The following is a 27,435-nucleotide window of genomic DNA, read 5'->3' as shown; positions in this document are numbered from 1 at the left end:
CTATTTGTTTTAAAATTATTTCCATGTAATCAGTGGCGTAGCTAAGGTAGTTGACACCTGGGGCCGGTCATTTTTTAACACCCCCCCCCCCCTCCAAAATCTAGTATTAGGCATGCCGAGAATACAAAACACTCAGGACTTATAGAGCAATTCTACCATACCATAAGCAGTCATTTCTACGAATCACACAAGGAAAAGGAAAGCATTTTAAACACTACAGTGAGCACTAGATCATCAATTCACCTATTGTAAAACGAAACCAGACAGAATAGTACAGATCGTCGATCCTGCACAGTCAATGCCAACTGAAAGCCATGTCTTTTTCACAAACACAGATACACCCTAATCCACTATAGAATAATAATAAACTTTCTATTTAGACAAAAATTAAACAACCCCCAAGTTGCCAGACTCTGCATACAATGCAACACCACAGAAACAGAAAATGTCCCCTAGTACTGTGCAAAATATAAAGACAGCAGATGTAAATTTGAAAAACATGTACCAATCACCACTTTACAAATTAACAAATAGAAATAAAACAAATATAGAAAATAAAATAATACCATTTTATTGGACTAATACATTTAGCTTTCAGAGGCCAAAACATCCTTTCTTAGGTCAATATAGTATAGTGCTGTTACAGTGTCCTATCCTGACCTGAGGAAGTTACCTCAGAGGAGGGCAGGACCCAGTGAAGAAAGGCCTGACGACGACAAAGAGGTTTACTTCTTTTACAAGCAGGGCAGACGGGAGGCGCTGCCTGCCTGTGACTCGGCTTCACAATTTTTTTTTTAAAGGCAGGGGAGCAGCTGGAGCGGAGCATCCCCCCCCCCCCCCCCCACCACCTGCAGGCACCCGGGGCGGACCGCTACGCCCTTGCTACGCCACTGCATGTAATTTCATTGAGTGTCCCTTGGTCATTGCAGATAGAACAGGTATAGAACAGCACCCTCTCAGTCTGGTCCTGAAGGTAAGGAAGGCAATGTAGGGGTCATATGCATCAAAGAGGAGAAAAGATTTTAGAATGACTTTGAAATTAAACAGTGTCGGTTAAGCAAATTTGGGTGATTTGTATCAAAATAAACGTCAAGCAATGCTTTATTAACCACCAGAACTTGCTACTTGCTTACTCTTTAATGTGGCTTTAGTATATAAACGTTTGTATAAAATGCAACATCTATCTCTCCCTCCCTCATCCCCTTTATATATACATACATATAATATATAGATATACATGCACAAATATACATATAAACCTTGCCTTTTATTTTTCATATTTATTGTGTTTTATCACCTGTTTTATGCTTTTGCCAAAATACTGCCATGTTGGTTTTTATTTGGATATCCTTTGAGCAAGCTGACATTTTGTTTTACTCTTATCAAATATAATTATTTACTTAATCTGATTTGTAACTGATTGATTTTTTTTTCAGCTATGTGCTTTCTGTAGATAACAAATAATCGTACCTATTCTTAACTGTTCATCCCATGAAGAATTGGACCGCCTTTTTTGACAAAATAACTTAGCAAAAAGAAAGGTGATACTATAGGCCCTACTTTAGATCTCTCTCATGGCATTGAAGTTTTACCTCAGAGCCCCTTGTTTGTTTTTTATTGTAAGCCTCTGTGAACAGGGACTGTCTCTCTTCTGATTTTCTGTAAAATTCTGTGTACATTTGTGCACTATACAAGTGGTGGTGATGATGATAATAATAATAATAATGCATTAAAGCTTGTGCTAAGGATTTAGCTTACACTCTGTGTGTGTGTGGTAATTTTTGGCAGCACGCCCTGGACCTGCAGCTCGCCGTAGCAAACATCTTGCAGTCACTGGTACACACTGAGAGAAACCAGCAAGTCATGTGTGAAGCGGGACTCCACAAGCGGCTTCTACAGAGATGCAGTGCTGCACTTGCTGATGAGGACCATGCGCTGCACCCCCCGCTCCAGAGGATGTTTGAAAGGCTGGCCTCTCAAGCGCTGGAGCCTATGGTATTGAGGTTAGACTGCCACTGTTTCATAGATCACTGCAGAGAGAAGAAGTTTGTAAGGGGAATTGGAGGAGAGGTGTTGGGAAATTGCCCTTGAGCAAAGCTGTCACTGGGAATATCCTCATTGTGCCTATTGCGTTGTGGTCACTGTTTAGTGAGACAGTGTACTATAAACATTGGAAAGTCAGGTTGAGCATTTAAATGTTAAGGTGATGTTTGTTTCTATGTTCTGGCAGGATTGTTGTAGGAAACAGTTACAGGAGCCGGATGTGTGGATCTAAAGAAGTAATAAAATTTTTTATGGTCAGATATCTGATAGATTATTTTCATTTCCTCTGCCAATGTTTGTTTAGCTTCTCTTTTTTTTTTATTTATAAGAAGTCTTTATTGACAGTATAAGCATGGATAAAGAGCTTACATAATACATCAATAACTTCAATGCTTTAACATTATCTGAAAGTTACTTTATCAAGCAGCATTCTATCCAACCCACACTTGCTAGGTAAAGCAAAGAAAACTTAAACTTTTTGATACAGTTTATAATACCCAAAAACATCCATCCCCCCCAACCTACCCCAATCATAAATGTAAAAACAAACTGATAACCCCCCCCCCCACATCCACAGAGAGCTTCATATCAAGCATCAAAACTAATTACACTAAACAATGTGAAATAAAGGGTTCCCACACTGATTCCCACTTACAGTGCTGATGTCTACGCTCTGCCACTAGGCGTTCCATCTCACAAATATACCACAGCTTGCTCAGCCATTTCGCTATGGGTGGGGATGTCCTCTGTTTCCAGTGGGCAGCTACTTCCATTCTGGCTGCACACATGGCATATTTTACCAAGATGGCCTGTGACAACTTCAGACCCGGTACTTTCTTGGGGAAAAAGGAAGAATGTTGGTGCCCACGGTATTTGACAGCCCACCCACTTCTGCAATTTGTAAGATATGGCTTTCCAAAAGACCCCAATTTTGGTGCAGGACCACCAAATATGCCCCATCGTACCAGGCACCCCACAACCCCGCCAACACATGTCCAACACTGATGGGAACATATGTCAAAGTCTGACAGGAGTCAAGTACCATCTAAGCACTTTGACTGCATTTTCCTTAAAAGGCACATAGACACCTTCGAAGTAGCCCCCTCAAGAACCTCCCACTCATCCCTCAATTCTATCGCAAGTTCACGCTGCCAGTTTTGTCTATGTAAATTATATATAGGTACTCGCAAGCCCAAATACTTGTACAGGCTTGTGATCATGCCCCTCATAGATTCTGAGTCTTCACAAAGATTCTCCAAAAAAGAGCATTCTCGTGTGATTGTAGAGCGAATAGAAGCCTTACTAAGAAGGTGGGAAATCTGAATATAGGTATATCTATCTGAGGCTATAAAAGGAAACTCATCCACAAGTGAAGAGAAACTTAATAAGGAAGCATCTTCAAATAACTGTCCCCATGTCCGAAGGCCCGCGTCGTACCACCTAGTGAAAACTCCCTGCACGGTACCCAGTGGAAATAGAGGATTAAATGCTATGGGGGTAAGGTGCGAAAGAACCCGATCCTGGTCGGGAAAAAGCCCATCCCAGTAGTAGAGCATGGTGTGTATTGCAGGACACAGTCCTATCCCCAAGGACCTCTGTTTACGTGGAAGCCACATAAGGGCTCCCAACGGACACGAGCCTAAGGAATATTGTTCCAGATGAACCCATAGCTTGTGTGGTTTTCCCTGGTACCATTCCATTGCCTTGTGGACCTGCGCTGCTGGATAATACCAAAAAATGTTTGGGACCCCCAAACCTCCCTTCCTCTTATCCTGATAAAGAAAAGATCTTGGCAACCTTGGGTGCTTGCCTGCTCAAATCTAGTAATTCGGTTTTGAAGATTCGAAAGGTACCCCCTAGGCATCTTCAACGGGAGCACCTGGAATAGGTAAAGCAAATGTGGCAAAATATTCATTTTAACAGTTGCTATTGTCCCAAACCGTGATATTGACAAGTCTTGCCACCTCTCCAAATCCACCAAAATTGCTCTCAAAGAAGTGCGCAGTCAGCTAAACCCCTAAGTTTCATATCGCCTTTATAACTCAGGGAAAAGAGAAGGATGATTTTAAGGACTCCACCACTTGTATTGACAAAGTAATATATATATTTTTTTGTCCTAAACTAAACACTTAGCTGTACGGTTAGGGGTTGAATGTCATTTTTTTTGTATAGTTTGGTGACTTGCCCTTGCTCCACCATGGTGCAATATGGAATTTTCAGCACCACTATCTCTAGAGTAGCACCAAAATTCATGGATAGGGAACTCGTATGTTTAGGGGTTAATTTTATAAAAGATTTTAAAAAACATAAAGGCCATTTTTTTTGCTGCCCTCCCGTCCATGTCCAGCAATTCTCTCTCCCCTGCCCTTCCCCCTTTATATCCAGCATGTCTCCTCTCATCCTTCCCTCCCCTCATCCATGCCCAGCAATTCTCCTCTCTCCCCTGCCCTCCCCTGTCCATGTCCAGCATGTCTCCTCTCTCCCATGCCCTCCCCTCCATGTCCAGCAATTCTCTCTCCCCTCCCCTGCCCTCCATTTCCAGCATGTTGCCTCTCTCCCCTGCCCTCACCTCTCCATGTTGCGGCGAACCAGAAGTGAAGGCAGCAGTGCTCACTGAGGCAGGCACGCAGGCAGGTTCGTCTCCTCTTGAGTGGGACGCACAGAGGGAAGCGATGCGAGAGGAGATGAACCTGCCTGCGTGCCTGCCTCAGTGAGCACTACTGCCTTCACTGCCGGTTCGCCACGACTTGGATGAGAGGGGAGGGCAGGGGAGAGAGGTGACATGCTGGACATGGACAGGGGAGGGCAGGGGAGAGAGGAGAATTGCTGGGCATGGATGAGGGGAGGGCAGGGGAGAGAAGAAACATGCTGGACATGGAGGGGGAAGGGCAGGGGAGAGAGAATTGCTGGACATGGACAGGAGGGCAGGGGATAGAGAAGACAAGCTGGACATAAAGGGGAGAGGAGGGCAGGGAAGAGAGAATTGCTGGACAGGGGAGAGAGGAGAATCGCTGGGCATGGATGAGAGGGGAGGGCATGGGAGAGAGGAGATGCTGGACATAGAGGGGAGAGGAGGGCAGAGAAGAGAGAATTGCTGGACAAGGGCAGGGGAGAGAGGAGAATCGCTGGGCATGGATGAGAGGGGAGGGCAGGGGAGAGAGAATTGCTGGACGGACAGGGGAGGGCAGGGGGCAGAGGAGAATCGCTGGACATGGATGGGATGGGAGGGCAGGGGAGAGGAGAATCACTGGACATGGATGGGAGGGGAGAGCAGGGGAAAGGAGAATCGCTGGACATGGATGGCAGGGGAGGATGGGGCAGAGGAGAATCACTGCACATGGTTGAGAGGGGAGGAGGGCAGGGGAGAGAGGAGACATGCTGGACATGGATGTGAGGGTAGGTCAGCGAAGAGAGATTCACTGGACATGGATGGAAGGGAAGGGCAGGGGAGAGAGGAGAATCACTGGACATGAGGGGAGGGCAGGGGAGAGAGGAGAAATGCTAAAAGTGGATGGAGATGAGAGCAGGAGAAAGAGGAGAATTGCTGGACATGGATGGATGGAGGAGTTGGCGGGGAGAGAGGAGAAATGCTGGTCTTGGATGGTGGAGAGGGGAGGGAGAATTATTGCTTTATATGGATACAGGGGACTGAAGAGAGAGGAGAAATGCTGGGCATGGATTGAGGGGAGGAAAGAAAAAAGAAGAAGATGCACATGGATGGAGATGAGGGAAAGGGAAGAGAGGAGAAAAACTGCACATGGATGGAGAAAATAGGCAAAAGCTGGATCCACGTTATACCTCCTCCAGTCAGTTCCATGGAGGAGGACCCAGCTTTTACTTATGGATGTAGGGCACGAAATGAAGAAGAAAGGAGGAAAGTAAAGAAATAAATGGAAAGGAAGTCCTGGAAACGGAGTTAAGAGAACAGATAGAGAGCAGCAGAATCAGAGACTGGGACCAATATGGATAGAAAAACAGTCACCAGACAACAAAGGTAGAAAAAATCCTTTTATTTTCATTTTAGTGTTTGGAATATGTCCAATTTGAGAATTTACATCTGCTGTCTTATTTTGCACTGGGTATACTGGAGCTGCAACAGCTTACAGAAAATATTTATAATGAAAAAAAATCATGTTATTTTTTCTCCTATACTAGTATAATATTTTCAAGGATGTCTGTTTATATGCGCCATGGCTGGTGTAAGGGGTGTGGCTAATGTGGGTGTGGCTACAAAGGGGTGGAGCCATATGTGGTGACACCACCCATAATGAGTACCGGTACCTTTTTTCTACAAAAAAAAAGCACTGCACAGACCAAGAAAGGGATCTAGGTGTTGTCGTTGATACGTTGAAACCTTCTGCTCAGTGTGCTGCTGTGGCTAAGAAAGCAAATAGAATGTTAGGTATTATTAGGAAAGGAATGGAAAACAAAAATGAGGATGTTAGAATGCCTTTGTATCGCTCCATGGTGCGACCGCACCTCGAATATTGTGTTCAATTCTGGTCGCCGCATCTCAAAAAAGATATAGTGGAATTAGAAAAGGTGCAGAGAAGGGCGACAAAAATGATAAAGGGGATGGGACGACTTCCCTATGAGGAAAGGCTAAAGTGGCTAGGGCTCTTCAGCTTGGAGAAAAGGTGGCTGAGGGGAGATATGATAGAGGTCTATAAAATAATGAGTGGAGTTGAACGGGTAGATGTGAAGCATCTGTTCACGCTTTCCAAAAATACTAGGACTAGGGGGCATGCGATGAAGCTACAATGTAGTAAATTTAAAACGAATCGGAGAAAATATTTCTTCACTCAATGTGTAATTAAACTCTGGAATTCGTTGCCAGAGAATGTGGTAAAGGCGGTTAGCTTAGCGGAGTTTAAAAAGGTTTGGACGGCTTCCTAAAGGAAAAGTCCATAGTCCATTATTAAATGGACTTGGGGAAAATCCACTATTTCTGGGATAAGCAGTATAAAATGTTTTGTACTTTTTTGGGATCTTGCCTGGAATTTGTGACCTGGATTGGCCCCTGTTGGAAACAGGATGCTGGGCTCGATGGACCTTTGGTCTTTCATAGTATAGCAATACTTATACACTTATGCCATTACATGATAACCTTGCTAGCGCTCGTTTCATTTGTGTGAGAAATGGGCCTTTTTTACTAGTATATATATATATATATATGTCCCTTTGAATGTGCAGTGCTCCATGATTATGCATTTGCTGTCAGTTGGGACATAACTGCCCTCGTGTAGTCCCAAGAGGCACAACTTTGGTAATAACATAACTGAAAACTGAGTTTATTTTTTCCCATACAACCTAGTCCCAGAAGGAAAACACATACCACCACTTCCATTACATGCAAATACATTCAAACATCTCCACACTCTCGAGCGTACAGTAAAGCTGAAGATGAATTAAACTTTACAAAGTACATTAGGTATCTATAATGGTGATACAGCAGTCTAACAAACATGTCAACTTTCCTGTATCACATACACATCAGGGGGGGAACTCAGTAACTGGGCGCCTGGTAAGAAGCCCTATTCTATAAAGAAACAGCAGCATAACTGTGTATGCACACTCATATGCACCTAGGTGCCAACACACACCAGCCATAATGCTGATGTAAGTGTATGTGCCTAAGTGCCAGAGATATGCGTAAAGCTTATGGTATCCTGTAAGCTATGTGCAGAAGTATGAGTTCTGCTCATCTGTACGTCTGCCTAGAAAACATGAACTTAGGTGGTTGTGGTTAGATGCTTCTTGCATGTTGTAAATGCACAGAAAGGTAGCAGTTACGCAAAGTGCTATATTATACTGACTCACCTAAGTATAGGAGAAGAAAAGGCGGTTTTCTACTATTAAAATAATCCCATACTTGCTTAAGCATTTGCCCCATTGCCCTTTGTAACGTTTACTGTGTGAATTACAGGAAGTCGCATAACACCTTCTAATGTTCTTAGACTTCAGTTGTTTACTATGTACTATGATGAATGTTAAGCAGTCAACATCAGATTTTAAACAAAACTAGGGGTTTTGTTTACTTATTCTATTTTTTTTTTAATCCCAGGGAATTTCTGCGTCTAGCGAATCCTTTGAATTGTGGAGCCTGGGACAAGAAGCTACTAAAATTGTACAGGGTTCATAAACCCAGTTCACTAAGTTATGAACCAGAAATGAGAAGTAAGTGCTCATAACAAAAAAAAAAACGTTTATTGCTTTCCTACCAGTGCCATCAGTTCCAGGTACCCAAAATGAACACCCTGAAGATGGTGAACAGTGGGTGTTGTACTGCAGTGTATTTTGTGATGTAGTTATCAATATGGGCTACTGTTAACATGTATTATTTTACCCCATACTTATGCTATTTTAGCTATTTTACTTCTTACTTATGCTATTTTAGACCCTGACCTGACTTCTTTATGATCACAGCTGAATATTCTATTTAATTATGTATGAAAAGTTTTGAAGAAGATTGTGGATATAAATTTAAGAATTTCTGTGATAATTGCAATGAAAAATTGCCATCTGCCTGAAGAGGAAGTGGGTGAGCAATCCTTATATTGGTAGAAAATATACTACCAACGAGTGTCACCGCTGAGGACATTTGATATAATTCTATTGATTCTGTGGAAGTTGGAGAGGTTACAGTTTGTATTTTGTAAAAGAAGCACACACTTTACAGGCTAATATTTGCTGCTCCTGAGCAGGATTTTATAAAAACAGAAAAATGCCTTCCTGTGAAGAGAGAGAGCATGTAAATTTAGTAATAAATAGATGACAGACTCTTACCTTTTAATTCTGCAAAATATGGGTTATTTAATCCACCCACTGTATGACAGTCCTTCAGCAATGATTACTGCTATACCTCATTACAGTGTGGTTTTATGAAAAGTGGCGTTCATGTTTTTAGTATTTCCTCCAGGTAGGATTATGCTGTAAAAGGGTGGGTAAAGAATACATTTCTGGGCAAACATGAAATTGATGCTAATTTACAAGTTTTAAATTCATTACTAGCAGCAGTAGCCTCTGTCTCTGGAACTGCATCTTCTGAGAACCTGAGAGTGTGAGTGACTGTGGTCCTTGCTTCCTCTTTCCCTAAGGCCTGTTCTGTTGTCCTTTTATAGGCAGTATGATCCTGTCCATGGATGGTCTAGGGGCTGACAGTGTATTTGGTGTGAATGAGGACAACCACTATCGAATAAGTCGGAGCCTGGTGAAGTCAGCAGAAGGCAGCACTGTGCCACTGACCCGAGTGAAGTGTCTGGTCTCCATGACAACCCCACATGACATCAGGCTTCATGGATCATCAGTCACTCCTGCATTCGTTGAGTTTGACACATCTTTGGAAGGGTTCGGGTAAGGGCTGACAGTGTTCAACTGCAAGTAGGAGTATATGTGTGTGTGTGTGTGTGTGTGTATATATATATATATATATTTTTTTTTTTTTTTAATGTCTTGTACTATCCTACAGTCCTAAACGAGTTACACAAAAAATTACATCCAACCTAGTCTGGATTTCTTTGCTTTTTTTCTTTTCTTTATTTTTGTTTTTAAAGAGATGCTGTTGCACAGTAGATAGAACCTAGTCCTGTATTCTTCAATGCAAGGCCTGGGTACCAATGGTGGCCCCTGGAGACCTCCTGTGTGGCCTTCATCATCATTCTGGCTTTTTTTTTTTATCTGCTGTGCTTTGCCTCTCTATTAAAGCTCACAACAGAAAGAGGGAAGTAGATGGGAGGAAGAGCCTCATGCTTGAAGAACAAAACATTTCTCAGACAAAGAGAATGCACTTGGAAATGCCCACCTCCTTGAAAGCAGGCTGGTGGGGTGAACGTAATCGACAAACACTGTGTCAAGGCCTTGCATGAGAGAATATATGGTGGCTCTCCTTCAGTGGAGACCACTGACCTAGTCTGTGGAAATCGTTACTGAGCTCCCTTTTGGATAGGAAGTGTAGAAAAGTGTAGAAAAATGCTGTACTTCCAGAATGATGGTGATTGTTGTTGTTGGACCGAACAAAATTCCTCACTCTGCTGCTGCCTGTTGATATCTCTTTTGGTTGAGTTTTGGCCATCAAGTAGTATTGTACTAGGCTGCGCATTTGGTTTGCTATTCTCTAAACATATTACGAAATATTACAAGCAAAAAATTCAACAGGAATTAGAGAGAATTAAAAGTCTTTTTATTACTCACCCACCAGCACAGCATCAGATATCAGTTGTAAAGTTATAACAACCTTACGAAACATTACCTGTGGTAATTATATATAATCATACTAATTATATAAAGAAGAAAAAAAGGAATAAGGAAAGTTTATTCCTCATACAAAGGTCACAGAACAGAAAGAAAGAATGAAAGAAAGCTTCTTAGATATAGAGAATTAGTTTCTATGAAGGGGGGAGAGCACCCCCTTCAGGGGAAAAAACAGGCCATTGGACGGATCTGAAAAACTGTTTCCAAGCATGCCTAGTTTTTCAGAGTTTGTCTACAGCGTGGTTTTATAGGCAGTGATGAGCATCCACCTCTCCTCTACCCTGGACCAATCATAGGTGCTGCATATGTGCTGAAGACTTGTAATTGACGAATGGACAGCACAAACGGACTCGAAACACTATCTCCTAGATTGGGACAACAGATGTAGAAGCACATAAGACAACATAGCACCACTACAAAAAAGAACCTCACGAAGACACAACTCGATACCGTGTTTTAGCGAAGAACTGGAAAAACTAAAAACACAAGTTAGGAGGCTTGAACGAGCATGGAATAAAATAAAAGATGAATACACAACGCATGGAAACAAATGCAAAGAAAATACAAATATGCAATAAGACAAACCAAAAGGTCATACTACAAAACCAAAATAGGGCCAGACTACAAAGACACGTGTAAACGTTTCCAACTCGTGAACAAACTACTAGATACCACACTGGTTACTACAACCAACACAGACACCCCATCAGCAGACAACCTTGTCAAATACTTCAACGAGAAAATTGTAAAGCTACGACTCACCTTACCACTTAATACCACTGACCACAAAAAATTCATTGACTGTCTGGACCCAATTCCCGATGAATATCCAGCAGACTGAATCTGGACAAACTTCGCTCTACTTACTGATGAAACCGTCACCCAAAGATATCAACAGGTTCGCCAAATCCCACTGCAAACTGGACATATGCCCCAACAACCTAATAAACTCCGCCCCTCAACGCTTCATAACAGACCTCATGACAAACCTAAACTACATGTTACAACACGGACTCTTCCCTAAGGATAAAGGAAACATACTACTCATCCCAATACCTAAAGATTCAAAGAAAAAAGCAAATGACATAACCAACTACCGCCCGGTAGCATCTATCCCTCTGACAGTCAAACTAATGGAAAGTATGGTAACCAAGCAGCTTACCAATTACTTAAACAAATTCTCAATATTACATGAATCACAATCAGGGATTGGAGGAAACGTACTTAGTTGGATCAAAGGCTTCCTAACCGCAAGAACATAACAAGTGATATCAAATTCAAATACATCACCATGGAAACCAGAATGCGGAGTACCCCAAGGATCACGGCTTTTACCGACCCTTTTCAACCTAATGATGACACCTCAAGCCAAATTGCTATCCAACCAAGGCCTTAATCCCTACATCTACGCGGATGATGTCACATCTACATCCCGTTCAAACATGATCCAACAGAAATCACAAATGAAATCAAACACAGCCTCCAAATCATGAATTCATGGGCGGATGCATTTCAATTAAAACTCAACACAGAAAAAACACAATGTCTCATCCTCTCATCACAATATAACACGAACAAAACCGCCATTATAAACACTCCAAACTATACCCTTCTTGTTTCAGATAGCCTGAAAATTGACCGAAATCTCACACTAGAAAGCCATGCGAAAAATACAACAAAGAAAATGTTCCATTCAATGTGGAAACTCAAAAGAGTAAAACCTTTCTTCCCAAGGGAAATATTTCACAGCCTGGTACAATCATGGTGCTAAGCCACCTAGATTACTGCAATGCAATCTATGCCGGATGCAAAGAACAAATCATTAAACTCCAAACTGCCCAAAACACAGCAGCCAGACTCATATTTGGAAAAACGAAATACGAAAGCGCCAAACCCCTAAGAGAAAAACCTCACTGGCTCCCACTTAAAGAATGTATTACACTTAAAATTTGCACTCTGGTTCATAAAATCATTCACGGCAAGGCCCCGATCTACATGTCAGACCTCATAGACTTACCAACCAAGAACACAAAAAGATCAGCACGCACATTCCTAAATCTCCAGTACCCCAGCTGCAAAGGACTAAAATATAAATTAACATATGCATCCAGCTTCTCCTACATAAGCACGCAACTATGGAATGCACTACCAAACGCCATAAAAACAATGCACAACCTAACTTCCGAAAATCACTAAAAACCAACCTGTTCAATAAGGCATACCACAATGATCCATCCTAAATACCAGACAACGAAACTCATACCAGAACAAAACCGAACTTACTATACTTGACTGCCTCAGTTACTCTGTCACGAAGGAACTTTAACGCAATAACACTTTATTTCTTATTCCGAATATGAATTCTCTATACTTGATTGCTTAATCTACTCTGTCACTTATGAACTTTAATGCAATACCACTTTGTATTTCTCATTCCAGAAATGGCGATCGCCATTATGGAATAATGTAAGCCACATTGAGTCTGCAAATAGGTGGGAAAATGTGGGATACAAAACAAATGGGGATCACTCCACTGAATTATGAAACATAACAAAAGTACAGCGGGTATTCTATCTCAATTGTAGATAAGTGACAGAGGGGGAGAGGACCTCAGACCAGTGACACATTTTTAATCTATAAGATTATATTCATGTAGTCATAAACATATAATCACTGGTCCTCTGCCAGCTTCCTCCCTCAAAATCCAGTAATGTGTTTCTAATATCTATTCAGTGCTAAATATCACAAACATATTCAATAGATATCAATCGCCACAGCTACTTAGCTTATTGCTGCTCCAACCAGGGGCTCCCCAACGGTCCCGTTTCGCCACTGAGGCTTCGTCAGGGAAAGAGCACCCTGCAGCATCAAACTGTGGTGAATACCCGGCCAGCCAGTAAAGCCGGGTATTTTGTCGGCGGCTTTACTGGCTGGCTGGGTATTCACCACAGTTTGATGTTGCAGGGTGCTCTTTCCCTGACGAAGCCTCAGTGGTGAAACGGGACCGTTGGGGAGCCCCTGGTTGGAGCAGCAATAAGCTAAGTAGATGTGGCGATTGATATCTATTGAATATGTTTGTGATATTTAGCACTGAATAGATATTAGAAACACATTACTGGATTTTGAGGGAGGAGGCTGGCAGAGGACCAGTGATTATATGTTTGTGACTACATGAATATAATCTCATGGATTAAAAAAGTGTCGCTGGTCTGAGGTCCTCTCCCCCTCTGTCACTTATCTACAATTGAGAGAATACCCGCTGTACTTTTGTTGTTAGGATACAAATGCAACAAATAATAATAATAATTCCGCATTTTTAGGTATAACTTGTCTGGAATGTTTTTACGTTTGGGGAGCGTGCCAGGTGCCCTTGACCTGGATTGGCCACTGTCGGTGACAGGATGCTGGGCTAGATGGACCTTTGGTCTTTCCCAGTATGGCACTACTTATGTACTTATAATAATAATTGGGTCTTTCATATGTGCTGGAGGCTTGCAATTGGTGTCCTTGCCATATCTCTTCTCAGTAAATTACATTTGTAACAAGTTATACCATGTAGCGGAGTTGCCCTAGCAACATGAGGCACCATCAGAGCCTGTCACCAGCCAGAAATTCCTGCATGTGGCTGACAATAAAGAAAGATGGGGGATGGGAAATAGTACAGCATTCCTGAAGTAGAACTTTATAGCTAAAAATTTATAGACATAGTAACATAGTAGATGACGGCAGAAAAAGACCTGCATGGTCCATCCAGTCTGCCCAACAAGATAAACTCATATGTGTATACCTTACCTTGATTTGTACCTGCCTTTTTCAGGGCACAGACCGTACAAGTCTGCCCAGCAGTATTTCCCGCCTCCCAACCACCAGTCCCGCCTCCCATCACCGGCTCTGGCACAGACCGTATAAGTCTGCCCTCCACTATCCTCGCCTCCCAACCACCAACCTCTCTTCCCCCACCTGCTCCGCCACCCGACAGTATCTATCTCAAAGAGATGGTTGTTACATGTGTCAAAACAGTCACAACAAGGGTGACAGAAGAGAGGGCAGCAGACAATAGTCAAATTAACACCTTTATTAAACATCCAGCACTCAACATGAGTCGTGTTTCGGTCCTCAAGGACCTGCCTCAGTAGTCTTTGGTTGGATGTATGGTGATGGACAGCTAAGCCCAATATGATGTAGGTAATATTTGAAACCTTACTGTTTATTTCCTACTAGTTAAGAAGGCCCGTTTCAAATCGCAATGAAACGGGCGCTAGCAAGGCTCCCCTCCGTCCCTTTGTGTCTCCGTGTGTCGCCGGCCCCCCTGCAGCCTCCGTGCGAGAGCTACAGTGCAGTACAACGTTGGAGCTGAGAATGTGCTCCGCCCTCAACGTCATAACGTTTGACGCGAGGGCGGGGCCCACAGACTGTGATTTTGTGTGGCTTCAGAGCTTCGAACTTACGAACCTGGCTTCAGTGACGTCAGTGGAAATAGAACGAGGGTGAGTTTTATATATATAGATAAGCCTTATGAAGCGCTTGAACTCTCCAGAGTACAAACTCATGTCGTCCTGGATGTTTAATAAAGGTGTTAATTTAAACATTGTCTGCTGTCCTCTCTTTTGTCACCCTTGTTTGTGACTGTTTCGTTGGTACGACTACAAGGGTTTTTGTTCTTCTGTTGTCCTGGCATGTTACATGTGTGTGCCATACTTTGTGTATGAAGAGCCTAATTTTATAAAAGGATTATATGTGAGAAGTAAAAAAAAAAAAGCACCTGTTCTGTACCTGCTTTGTAAAGGCAAAATGGGTGCCTATGGAGCTCATTTGCGAAGCAGACGTCTCATAATGCCCAAAATCATGCCCATCTGCCAAAAACATCTAAATCACAATTTTTGAAAAGGCAGAATTTGGATGTTTTTCACTGTGTTCAGCCAAATAGTAAGGGGGCATGTTGTGGGTGTTCTTAGGTATAGTGGGTTTTATTCTGTTCCTGGAGGGCTCACAGTACAAGTTAAAGGAGTTATGCTGGGAGTTGTACCTGTGTGCCATTGTCTAAAATCCACTGCACTGACCACTAGGTTGTCCCTCTGTTCTGCAGGGACGTCTGTGTGGCCATTTCTCTCAAAATAATGCTAGGCAGACATTCGTGTGCCTAGTTTTTTGGTATTTATAAGTTGGACATGTCAGTTTGGAAAATGGCTCTTCTTTTTAGATGTCTTTTGTTTAAAAATGTCCATCTTTGAGCCATTTTCAAAATGGAATCCCAGTTTTTTCCTGTTCAAAAAAGATGATCTTTTTTGGATGAAATAAGCAAAATGTCCCAAATTGGACTTGGCCGAATTATTGAAAATGCCCCTCTATGTGTCTTTATATTCTCCGAGGACAAGCAGGCTGCTTGTTCTCACTGATGGGTGACGTCCACGGCAGCCCCTCCAATCGGAATCTTCACTAGCAAAGTCCTTTGCTAGCCCTCGCGCGCCCGCGCGCACCGCGCATGCGCGGCCGTCTTCCCGCCCGAAACCGTCTCGAGCCGGCCAGTCTTCTTTCGTCCGCACTTGGTACGGTTGTGTTTTCGCCGTGTCGAGCCCCGGAAAGTCGACCTCGCGCGTCCTTTTTCTCTTCGACGTGTTTTTTTCTTCGGAAAATCTTTAAAAATTTGTTCGGGAAGTGCTCCGGAAGCCCCCTCGGGTTTCGTTTTGCCCCTTCCCGTATTTTCAGACTTTGCCCCGGTAAGTTTTCTTTCGTCGTCGGGGTAGGCCTCTTTTCGGCCTCGGTCGAGATTTTTCTCCCTCAAAGTTTTGGTGCTCACTTTCGTCATTTCGGATTTTGATTTCGCCGGCGTGATTTTTCCGCCCATGACATCGAAGCCTTCCAGCGGCTTCAAGAAGTGCACCCAGTGCGCCCGGGTAATCTCGCTCACTGACAGGCACGCGTCGTGTCTTCAGTGTCTGGGGGCCGAGCACCGCCCTCAGGCCTGTAGTCTGTGTTCCCTTTTGCAAAGGCGGACTCAGGTAGCGAGATTGGCCCAGTGGAACGTTTTGTTCTCGGGCTCTTCGTCGGCATCGGCGTCTTCAGCGTCCAGAGCTTCATCCTCGGCCGCCAGTGCATCGAGTGCATCGAGGCATCGGACCTCTGCATCGGCGCCGAGACATCGGATAGCTGCATCGACGTCGGTGGTACCGGGACCTCGTCTGCTGATGTCGTCGGACGGTGGTGCATCGTCTGGAGTGCAGGTGAGGGCTGTCCATTCCCCTGCTGGTGGCGGTGAGCCTTCGGGTGGGTCTCCCCCTACCCTGAGGGCTCCTGCGGTACAGCCCCCCCGAGACCGACCTCCTTCGGCCTCGGCCCCGAGGAAGCGACGGCTGGATTCTACGTCCTCCTCGTCGGTACCGGGAAGCTCCGGTGACATGCTTCGTTCCAAGAAGTCGAAGAAGCATCGTCACCGGTCCCCTTCCCGTGTCGGTACCGAGAGCTCTGGGTCGCCGAGGGAGTCGGCACCCAGCAGGCATCGGCACCGAGAGGACGGCTCACCCTCTGTTCAGGAGGTGTCGATGCGCTCCACTCTGGACAGCCCGGAACAGCCTCCACGCCCAGAACAGGTTCTGACGTCGACGCCTGCATCGACTTCCATGCCTTTCTCTGCAGCCGCTCTGAATGAGAGCCTCCGGGCCGTTCTCCCAGAGATTCTGGGAGAGCTGTTGCGCCCTACCCCTCCGGTACCGGTGGTGCTTGCGCCACCGGTACCGTCGAGCGTGGCGCCGGCAGGTCTATCGCCCGAGGTGAGGTCTCCGGCGTCGGTGCCGCGTGCGGTGCCGGCTGCCGTCGCCTCCCAGGAAGGCTCCCCGACTACGTCGGCGGAGGGAGCTTCGCCGATGCGGGCGAGGGAGTCTACCTCTCGACGCCCCCATCGTGGACGTGGTTCCACGGAGTCGAGTCGGGCACGGTTGCAGACACAGGTCCGTGAACTTGTGTCTGACACCAAGGGTGAGGCCTCGTGGGAAGAGGAAGAAGACCCCAGATATTTCTCTGACGAGGAGTCTGAGGGTCTTCCTTCCGATCCCACTCCCTCTCCTGAAAGACAGCTTTCCCCTCCTGAGAGTCTGTCTTTCACTTCCTTTGTCCGGGAGATGTCTACGGCCATCCCCTTCCCGGTGGTTGTGAAGGACGAGCCCAGGGCTGAAATGTTTGAGCTCCTGGACTATCCTTCTCCACCTAAGGAAGCGTCCACTGTTCCCCTGCATCATGTCCTCAAAAAGACATTGCTGGCGAACTGGACCAAACCTTTAACTAATCCCCACATCCCCAAGAAGATCGAGTCCCAGTACCGGATCCATGGGGACCCAGATCTGATGCGCACCCAGTTGCCTCATGATTCTGGAGTTGTGGATCTGGCCCTAAAGAAGGCTAAGAGTTCTAGGGAGCATGCTTCGGCGCCCCCGGGCAAGGACTCTAGAACCTTAGACTCCTTTGGGAGGAAGGCCTACCATTCTTCTATGCTCGTGGCCAAAATTCAGTCTTACCAGCTCTACACGAGCATACACATGCGGAACAATGTGCGGCAGTTGGCGGGCTTGGTTGATGCTCTCCCCTCTGAACAAGCCAAGCCTTTTCAAGAGGTGGTCAGGCAGCTGAAGGCGTGCAGAAAATTCCTGGCCAGAGGGGTGTATGACACCTTTGATGTTGCGTCCAGGGCCGCTGCTCAAGGTGTGGTGATGCGCAGGCTCTCATGGCTGCGTGCCTCCGACCTGGAGAATAGAATCCAGCAGCGGATTGCGGACTCGCCTTGCCGTGCGGATAATATTTTTGGAGAGAAAGTCGAACAGGTGGTAGAGCAGCTCCACCAGCGGGACACCGCATTCGACAAGTTCTCCCGCCGGCAGCCTTCAGCTTCTACCTCTACAGGTAGACGATTTTTCGGGGGAAGGAAGACTGTTCCCTACTCTTCTGGCAAGCGTAGGTACAATCCTCCTTCTCGACAGCCTGCGGCCCAGGCTAAGCCCCAGCGCGCTCGCTCTCGTCAGCAGCGTGCAACTCAGCAAGGCCCCTCGGCTCCCCAGCAAAAGCTAGGGGCGAGCTTTTGACTGGCTCCAGCAGAGCATAGCCGCCATCCAAGTGTCAGTGCCGGGCGACCTGCCAGTCGGAGGGAGGTTGAAAGCTTTTCACCAAAGGTGGCCTCTCATAACCTCCGATCAGTGGGTTCTCCAAATAGTCCGGCAAGGATACACCCTCAATTTGGCCTCAAAACCTCCAAATTGTCCACCGGGAGCTCAGTCTTACAGCTTCCAGCACAAGCAGGTACTTGCAGAGGAACTCTCCGCCCTTCTCAGCGCCAATGCGGTCGAGCCCGTGCCATCCGGGCAAGAAGGGCTGGGATTCTATTCCAGGTACTTCCTTGTGGAAAAGAAAACAGGGGGAATGCGTCCCATCCTAGACCTAAGGGCCCTGAACAAATATCTGATCAAAGAAAAGTTCAGGATGCTTTCCCTGGGCACCCTACTTCCCATGATTCAGGAAAACGATTGGCTATGCTCTCTGGACTTGAAGGATGCCTACACACACATCCCGATACTGCCAGCTCACAGACAGTATCTGCGATTTCAGCTGGGCACACGTCACTTCCAGTACTGTGTGCTACCCTTTGGGCTCGCCTCTGCGCCCAGGGTGTTCACAAAGTGCTTGGCTGTAGTAGCAGCAGCAATTCGCAGGCTGGGGCTGCACGTGTTCCCATATCTCGACGATTGGCTGGTGAAGAACACGTCCGAGGCAGGAGCCCTGCAGTCCATGCAGATGACTATTCGCCTCCTGGAGCTACTGGGGTTTGTGATAAATTACCCAAAGTCCCATCTTCTCCCGGCGCAGAGACTCGAATTCATAGGAACTGTGCTGGATTCTCGGACGGCTCGCGCCTATCTCCCAGAGGCGAGGGCCAACAACTTGTTGTCCCTCGTCTCGCGGGTGCGAGCGTCCCAGCAGATCACAGCTCGGCAGATGTTGAGATTGCTGGGCCACATGGCCTCCACAGTTCATGTGACTCCCATGGCCCGCCTTCACATGAGATCTGCTCAATGGACCCTAGCTTCCCAGTGGTTTCAGGCTGCTGGGGATCTAGAAGACGTGATCCACCTGTCCACGAGTTTTCTCGAATCCCTGTATTGGTGGACGATTTGCTCCAATTTGACTCTGGGACGTCCTTTCCAAATTCCTCAGCCACAAAAAGTGCTGACCACGGATGCGTCTCTCCTGGGATGGGGAGCTCATGTCGATGGGCTTCACACCCAAGGAAGCTGGTCCCTCCAGGAACGCGATCTACAGATCAATCTCCTGGAGTTGCGAGCGATCTGGAACGCTCTGAAGGCTTTCAGAGATCGGCTGTCCCACCAAATTATCCAAATTCAGACAGACAACAAGGTTGCCATGTACTACGTCAACAAGCAGGGGGGCACCGGATCTCGCCCCCTGTGTCAGGAAGCCGTCAGCATGTGGCTCTGGGTTCGCCGTCACGGCATGGTGCTCCAAGCCACATATCTGGCAGGCGTAAACAACAGTCTGGCCGACAGGTTGAGCAGGATTATGCAACCTCACGAGTGGTCGCTCAATTCCCGAGTGGTGCGCCAGATCTTCCAAGCGTGGGGCACCCCCTTGGTGGATCTCTTTGCATCTCGAGCAAACCACAAAGTCCCTCAGTTCTGTTCCAGGCTTCAGGCCCCCGGCAGACTGGCATCGGATGCCTTCCTCCTGCATTGGGGGGAGGGCCTGCTGTATGCTTATCCTCCCATTCCTCTGGTGGGGAAGACTTTGTTGAAACTCAAGCAAGACCGAGGCACCATGATTCTGATTGCTCCCTTTTGGCCGCGTCAGATCTGGTTCCCTCTTCTTCTGGAGTTATCCTCCGAAGAACCGTGGAGATTGGAGTGTTTTCCGACCCTCATCACGCAGGACGAAGGGGCTCTTCTGCATCCCAGCCTCCGGTCCCTGGCTCTCACGGCCTGGATGTTGAGAGCGTAGACTTTGCCTCTTTGGGTCTGTCAGAGGGTGTCTCCCGTGTCTTGCTTGCTTCCAGGAAAGATTCCACTAAGAGGAGTTACTTCTTTCTATGGAGGAGGTTTGCCGTCTGGTGTGACAGCAAGGCCCTAGATCCTCGCTCTTGTCCTACACAGACCCTGCTTGAATACCTTCTGCACTTGTCTGAGTCTGGCCTCAAGACCAACTCTGTAAGGGTTCACCTTAGTGCAATCAGTGCATACCATTACCATGTGGAAGGTAAGCCGATCTCGGGACAGCCTTTAGTTGTTCGCTTCATGAGAGGTTTGCTTTTGTCAAAGCCCCCTGTCAAGCCTCCTACAGTGTAATGGGATCTCAATGTCGTTCTCACCCAGCTGATGAAACCTCCTTTTGAGCCACTGAACTCCTGCCATCTGAAGTACTTGACCTGGAAGGTCATTTTCTTGGTGGCAGTTACTTCAGCTCGTAGAGTCAGTGAGCTTCAGGCCCTGGTAGCCCAGGCCCCTTACACCAAATTTCATCATAACAGAGTAGTCCTCCGTACTCACCCTAAGTTCTTGCCAAAGGTTGTGTCGGAGTTCCATCTGAACCAGTCAATTGTCTTGCCAACATTCTTTCCCCGTCCTCATTCCTGCCCTGCTGAACGTCAGCTGCACACATTGGACTGCAAGAGAGCATTGGCCTTCTATCTGGAGCGGACGCAGCCCAACAGACAGTCCGCCCAATTGTTTGTTTCTTTTGATCCCAATAGGAGGGGAGTGGCTGTGGGGAAACGCACCATATCCAATTGGCTAGCAGCTTGCATTTCCTTCACTTACGCCCAGGCGGGGCTGGCTCTTGAGGGTCATGTCACGGCTCATAATGTTAGAGCCATGGCTGCGTCGGTAGCCCACTTGAAGTCAGCCTCCATTGAAGAAATTTGCAAGCTGCGACGTGGTCATCTGTCCACACATTCACATCTCATTACTGCCTGCAGCAGGATACCCGACGCGACAGTCGGTTCGGGCAGTCAGTTCTTCAGAACCTGTTTGGGCTTTAGGATCCAACTCCACCCCCCGAGGGCCCTGTTTGTTCTGTTCCAGGCTGCACTCTCAGTTAGTTGGTAAATTTTTTAGGTCAATCTCAGTTATGTCCTCGCCGTTGCGAGGCCCTATTGACCGTGGTTGTTGTTTTGAGTGAGCCTGGGGGCTAGGGATACCCCATCAGTGAGAACAAGCAGCCTGCTTGTCCTCGGAGAAAGCGAATGCTACATACCTGTAGAAGGTATTCTCCGAGGACAGCAGGCTGATTGTTCTCACAAACCCGCCCGCCTCCCCTTTGGAGTTGTGTCTTCCCTTGTCTTTGTCTTGCTACATATGAGACTGGCCGGCTCGAGCCGGTTTCGGGCGGGAAGACGGCCGCGCGGGCGCGCGAGGGCTAGCAAAGGACTTTGCTAGTGAAGATTCCGATTGGAGGGGCTGCCGTGGACGTCACCCATCAGTGAGAACAATCAGCCTGCTGTCCTCGGAGAATACCTTCTACAGGTATGTAGCATTCGCTATATAGACTCCCAGAACCAGCCCCAATAGTGCACAAATGCCGATGGACATATTTGCAGCTGCCATGATTAAATTGTACACATACTGTGTGTGTATAAAACATGCACATACATTTATTGCCCATCTTGCACACTGCACTCTTCAAGCAAGTTATTAGATGTTCCCATATTAGACTGTAGAATGAGTTTCTGGAACTCTTTCTCTCAAGAATTATGATGTATGGAGAATTTTCTCTAGTATTAAAAATTGTTAAAAGCTTTTTTTATTTTCTGAAGCTTTTTAATGGCAGACATGGAGCAAGTTAGACCAGTGTTTCCCAAGTTGCTCCTGGAATATCCCTTTCCAGTCAGGTTTTCAGGATATCCACAATGAATATGCATGAAAGAAATTTGCGTAAAATTGAGGCAGTCTGTCAAATCAATTTCATGCATTTCATTGTGGATATCTTCAAAACCAGACTGGCAAGGGGGGTACTCCAGGACCTACTTGGGAAACAGTGAGTCAGTTGATCAAACATTTTGTTTTAGAATGAATCAGAGATGATGCTGGATTATATGAGAATAGTTTAAAGATCACACTATAATTTGTTTTTGTTTTATCTTATTTTAGCTATTATATATTTTATCATCACTTGCCTAGGACAGTGGATAGCATGGGTGGTAGATCTTTTAAATAAATAAACTGTACTTCCACGCCATCCAGATTACGCCCCTGGGAACACCTGTCCACAGATTCTGTAAAAAGTAGGTTCACTTCCATTCACCCACTTTTCATGCACATATGTGACTGCCCAAATTTTATAAAAGCCATTCTCCGAGTACAAGCAAGCCCAGTTGTAGTCTTACATGTGGATGACGTCATTCGACAGAGCCTGGTGTGGACACTGGCTAGCGTTTAGATGTTTCAAGAAAATGCTAGCAGTGTCCTGTGCTTACACAGTTGCCTTCTCACCTCAGTCTTATTTTTTTTGTGGAGCAGGAAGGACATGTCTTTGTGGTCTCTCCTCAGCGCTTTTTTCTTCTTTTGCATTTCCTTCCCGTAAGGGTACTTTTCCTCTCATTTTCGTCTTTAATTTCATTTTTTTGTTATTTTCCCTTCATTTTTTTTCTTTTTTTTGTGGCTCAATAGACCCTCTTAGGCCTGAGCACTGACCTCGATTTGGGCTCTGTCCCTTTTTGTAGTCCAAAATTGAAGAATTTAATTTCACTGTGATTCTTTTCTCAATGTCCGAGAAGGTCCCCAGTGACTTCAACAGGTGTGCCCAATGTAATTGGGTGATTTCGGTAATGGACCTGCACTGTTTGTGCATCAGGTGCCTTGGGCCTAACCATGACCATAACTCCTGTTCTGTGTGTTTGAAAATGCAGTTGAGGACACAGCACTTCAGGTCCAGCAGGAGAGAGACTTTTTGGCTCCTTGAAGGCTGATCCTTTGACATCAGCACCACTGGGCTGCCCAGGTTGCCACCTCCCTCGACACTGGGCACTGATAGTTGGCCCTGGGACCTGTCAGCATGGGACTTAACACCGAATATACGTACAGGTTTGACGTGTTCCTCGTTGGCATTGCAGGACCATAATGCTCAGCATTGTAGGGAAGCCCAAGAAGCACAAACATTGGTACTGTTCAATGCACAGTATTGGGAGTGCTGGTGCATCAGCAGCGCCGGCACTGGGAGAAGTGGAGGTGCTGGTGCGCCGCTCTCTGGGATGCCAGATTCTTGCTTCCAGTTTGGCACCGGCTCTTTTGCAGGCTGTCCCTGTCCCAGCTTACCTTCGCTAAGAAGGTACTAAGCCATGCTCAGGGAGGAGCTGACGCAGATGCTACAGCTGCACACCCCTTAGGCATCAATGTTACTTGAGCCAGCTCTGTGATTCAGCCCCCGTTTCTTCCTGAAGCTCCAACCTTGCCTGTGGAACAGTCTTCAATTCTGGTACTCTGACGGGTGTCGACATCAACCCGTGCGGTACCACTCTTGACATTGGGGGAGGAAGCTTCCTAGGAGTCTAAGGGTAGCGCTGTACCCCAGCATCTTTCAGGGTGTGGACATGGTCCCATAGAGCCAGAACAGGTACAGACTCACTCTGTTTGATCTGAGTACTTGATTGGGACTGCTCATGGACTCAGAATAGGACTCCCATTACTTCTTGGAGGAGGAGTCTTCTGAGGTCCCTTCTGATCCCTCCCCACTTCAAGAAAGACATAAATCTCCACCTCAGGGTTTGTCTTTCACAGGTCTTGTGAAGAAGATGGCTTCGGCCATCCCATTTAAGTTGGAGATAGAGGAGGAACCCAGGGCACAAAATGTCTGTCCTGGATTGTGAGTCCCCTCCTAAGGAAGGGGCCACAGTTCCATTGCACCCTATCCTTAAAGATGCACTGATGAAGAAATGGGAATCTCCTCTCTTAGTGCGGGTCACACCACCAACATAACCACCCCAGACTACACCCTCCCTATCTCAGACAGCCTGAAAATTCTTGGAGTTACAATCGACCGAAATCTTACACTAGAGAGCCAAGTGAAAGCTATAACAAAGAAAATGTTTCACTCAATGTGGAAGCTGAAACAAGTGAAACCTTTTTTACCTGAGGGAAATATTTCGCAACTTGGTACAATCTATGGTACTAAGCCATCTAGACTACTGGAATGGAATCTATGCAGGATATAAAGAACAAATCATAAAGAAACTCCAAACTGCTCAAAACACAGCAGCCAGGCTTATATTCAGAAAAACAAGATTTGAAAGTACCAAACCTCTACGAGAAAAACTACACTGGCTCCCAATCAAAGAATGTATTACATTCAAAATCTGCACCCTGGTTCATAAAATCATCTATGGCAATGCCCCAGGATACATGACAGACCTCATAGACCTACCAGCCAGAAACACAACAAGATCAACACGAACATACCTAAATCTCCACTACCTAAGCTGCAAAGGACTCAAATACAAATCAACCTATGTATTCCGCTTCTCTTACATAAGCACGCAACTATGGAATGCATTACCAATCGCCGTGAAAGCAACATACGATCACCTAAACTTCCAGAAACTCCTAAAGACTAACCTGTTCGAAAAGGCATACCCCAACGATCCAACCTTAATCCCGCAACACAGCAATATAAAAGTTCGTACTGGACATAACTCTCCCTCCTTCTTACCACCAATGTGTCTATCACACTGTTCATTACTCTGCCATAACCTCACTTTGTATTTGTTCATACCGGTATTGGCTGTCGCCTCTACTGTACCATGTAAGCCACATTGAGCCTGCAAATAGGTGGGAAAATGTGGGATACAAACTGTAACACATAAATAAATAATCCCAGTGCTTCTAACTGTAGGTATTCTTCCTCCTGCAAAACAGACGCTAGCCTCCCTTCCCTCCACCCATGCAGTTCATAGGGCAGCTTTCTGAACCATATAGTGCTGTGTATCTGTGGAGCCTTATGTAGTTTGCAAAGCCGACATACAAATCTTGTGGGCAGAAGACAAGAGGCGTCCATTTTCATGCGGGAAGAGCACCTAAGTTAGAGAACAGCATAGAACTAGAGAACAGAAGGGAGTTAAGGACAAAAAGGCATATGGTCTGATGATCAATTCCCCATGCTCTTCCGAAATAACACCCTAAAAATTGCGCCAGAACAGCGCAGGGAATTAACTCCCCAATGTTCTATGCTAATAAAATGCAAATTTAGGTACGTTATTAATGTTGATCATTGGGGGAAGGTGCGGGAGGATTGTGCCTGGGCATGCATTCAGGGACAATCCTCCTGCACTTGTTTGACTGGACTGGGCTGTCAAAAGCCTGGACCCTGTCACACAGGAGCCGGGGGGTCAAAGCAAGGCCCTGGTGGCCTAGTGCCACCCAAGCCCCCCCCCCCCCCCCCCCCCCGGGACTAAAAACAGGGGACTGGAGGTCCAGTGGATCTCCAGCCTCCCCTAACCTTCAAAAAAAAAAAAAACACACACACAAAAAAATCATTGGTGGCCCAGTGGGCTACACCCCCCACCTGCCCTGGTGGTTTAGCAGCCCCCTCTCCCCCCCCCCCGGTACCTCGTGGTGATGGAGGAGAGAGTAGCACTTCCTCCTCTTCCAGCGCTGCCCCCAGGATTGAGGTGGCAGTCCAGGCTGACAGTGACAGCCCAGGCTGCCTAGCAGAGCTAGAACCTTAACCCTAACACCAGCTTTGAGCTGGCGTGTAGAGTTAAGGCGCTATTTGGCCTGTACGATCAGAGTGCAGGTCTCTGATCATATGGGTGGAGTATCATAGAGCTCATTTATATCTAATTTGAATGAGCTGTGCGGTATTTCTTGTGCACCAGAGCCCTCTGATCATCAGCGCTTATTAAATACAGGTGCTATTGGCCTCTAGAGCCCCCATTTACTTTTGATCATTGGAGCCATAGTGTAGGAGCAGCAACAGTAAAGCTGGGGGGGGGGGGGTCTTGATAGCTCTGCTACCAGGCCTCTTTTGTGCCTGGCCCCATGTTGCAGTGTGTTTGGGTGGGGGGGGGGGGGGGGAGGGTTATGCTATTGTGTACCAACTTTGTTTTGTTTCTACTTTTCCAAAGAGCCTGAGCCGCCACTCTCCCCACCCCCTTCAAATAGGTATTATAAAAGTCTGGGTCTGTCTCATTTCCTTGTGTTGCTCACTACAGTATTGTGGCTTGGAACCAAGTGTTAGTTCTGGATTTGTTCATAACAGGAAGGTTGATTTTTATGCAGTTGTTTGTGAAATGTTGGAAAATTCTGATTAAAATGTCTTTGTGGTGAAGATAAGTTTGCAGATATCTCTAATGTGTGGTCTTTTTCTTTTCACAGCTGCCTTTTCTTGCCAAGTCTAGCTCCTCATAATGCTCCTACAAACAATGCTGTCTCAACAGGGCTTATTGATGGTGCTGTACTCAGTGGAATTGGGGCGGGTAAGGGCTGGTTTTATTGTACATTCTTTATTTGCATGTTATTGGTTTGCTTTTGCATGCACTCACATCTGCCTCTTGCATGTTGTTCTGTCCATTGTGTCTAGCTGTTTTTTGTGTTTATTGTGGAGGGAAAATGCATTAAAGGGGTCATCTCGTCTGTCCATCCTCTTGACCTTTTTGTTCATTTGTTTTGGTGCACATGAAAAACAGCCACTCCACTTATAATTTATTCTTTTGGTTGACTGAGGCATTGGGGGGGTGGGGGGTGGAGCTGATCCACAAGTACAGCAGGAGAAAGCTGTGATCCAGGTTAGGAGAATTATAGAACCCATCAAGAATGTATTTAGTTCTCCTGTCTACATTGTACCAAATTGGTCAGTTTTTCTCTTCTGTGCTTCACCCATTTTTCTAGCTTTTGTGGTTATCCCTCTCTTTTCTATTCTATTTTTTTCCTTGAATCTTAGAAGGCTGTAAAATTGATTAAAGACCAACCAAGAAAAAAGATGGGTAGTATATGAGCTTCTGCAACTTCACAGTTTAATTCTTTGTATCTAAAGATGAGTTCTGTGCAATCTTGCAGACTCCAGTTTTCTCCATTAGCAGTGTAGCTACTGTTTCTTTAGATGTGATGGAGCTAGGGCTGTACTGAATATTCGTATTTGATTCAGTTCAGCTCCGAATACATA

The 27,435-nt window shown here is 46.0% G+C and overlaps 1 protein-coding gene across 5 annotated transcripts in view; it reads left to right on the top strand.

Annotated features, from left to right (window-relative positions):
• Nucleotides 1-27,435, top strand: part of WDFY3 (WD repeat and FYVE domain containing 3) — a 655,707-nt gene that overhangs the window by 289,699 nt on the left and 338,573 nt on the right. For all 5 annotated transcript variants that reach the window (XM_030190597.1, XM_030190598.1, XM_030190593.1 and 2 more), the window contains 4 exons: nucleotides 1,789-2,003; nucleotides 8,108-8,220; nucleotides 9,165-9,396; nucleotides 26,649-26,749. In XM_030190597.1, the coding sequence (XP_030046457.1) occupies nucleotides 1,789-2,003; nucleotides 8,108-8,220; nucleotides 9,165-9,396; nucleotides 26,649-26,749 (661 nt within the window). The remainder of the gene's footprint in view (nucleotides 1-1,788; nucleotides 2,004-8,107; nucleotides 8,221-9,164; nucleotides 9,397-26,648; nucleotides 26,750-27,435) is intronic.

The sequence above is a fragment of the Microcaecilia unicolor genome, chromosome 2, assembly GCF_901765095.1.
Source record: "Microcaecilia unicolor chromosome 2, aMicUni1.1, whole genome shotgun sequence".
In the NCBI taxonomy this organism is placed as follows: domain Eukaryota; kingdom Metazoa; phylum Chordata; class Amphibia; order Gymnophiona; family Siphonopidae; genus Microcaecilia; species Microcaecilia unicolor.
This window is presented reverse-complemented; position numbering and strand designations above follow the sequence as displayed.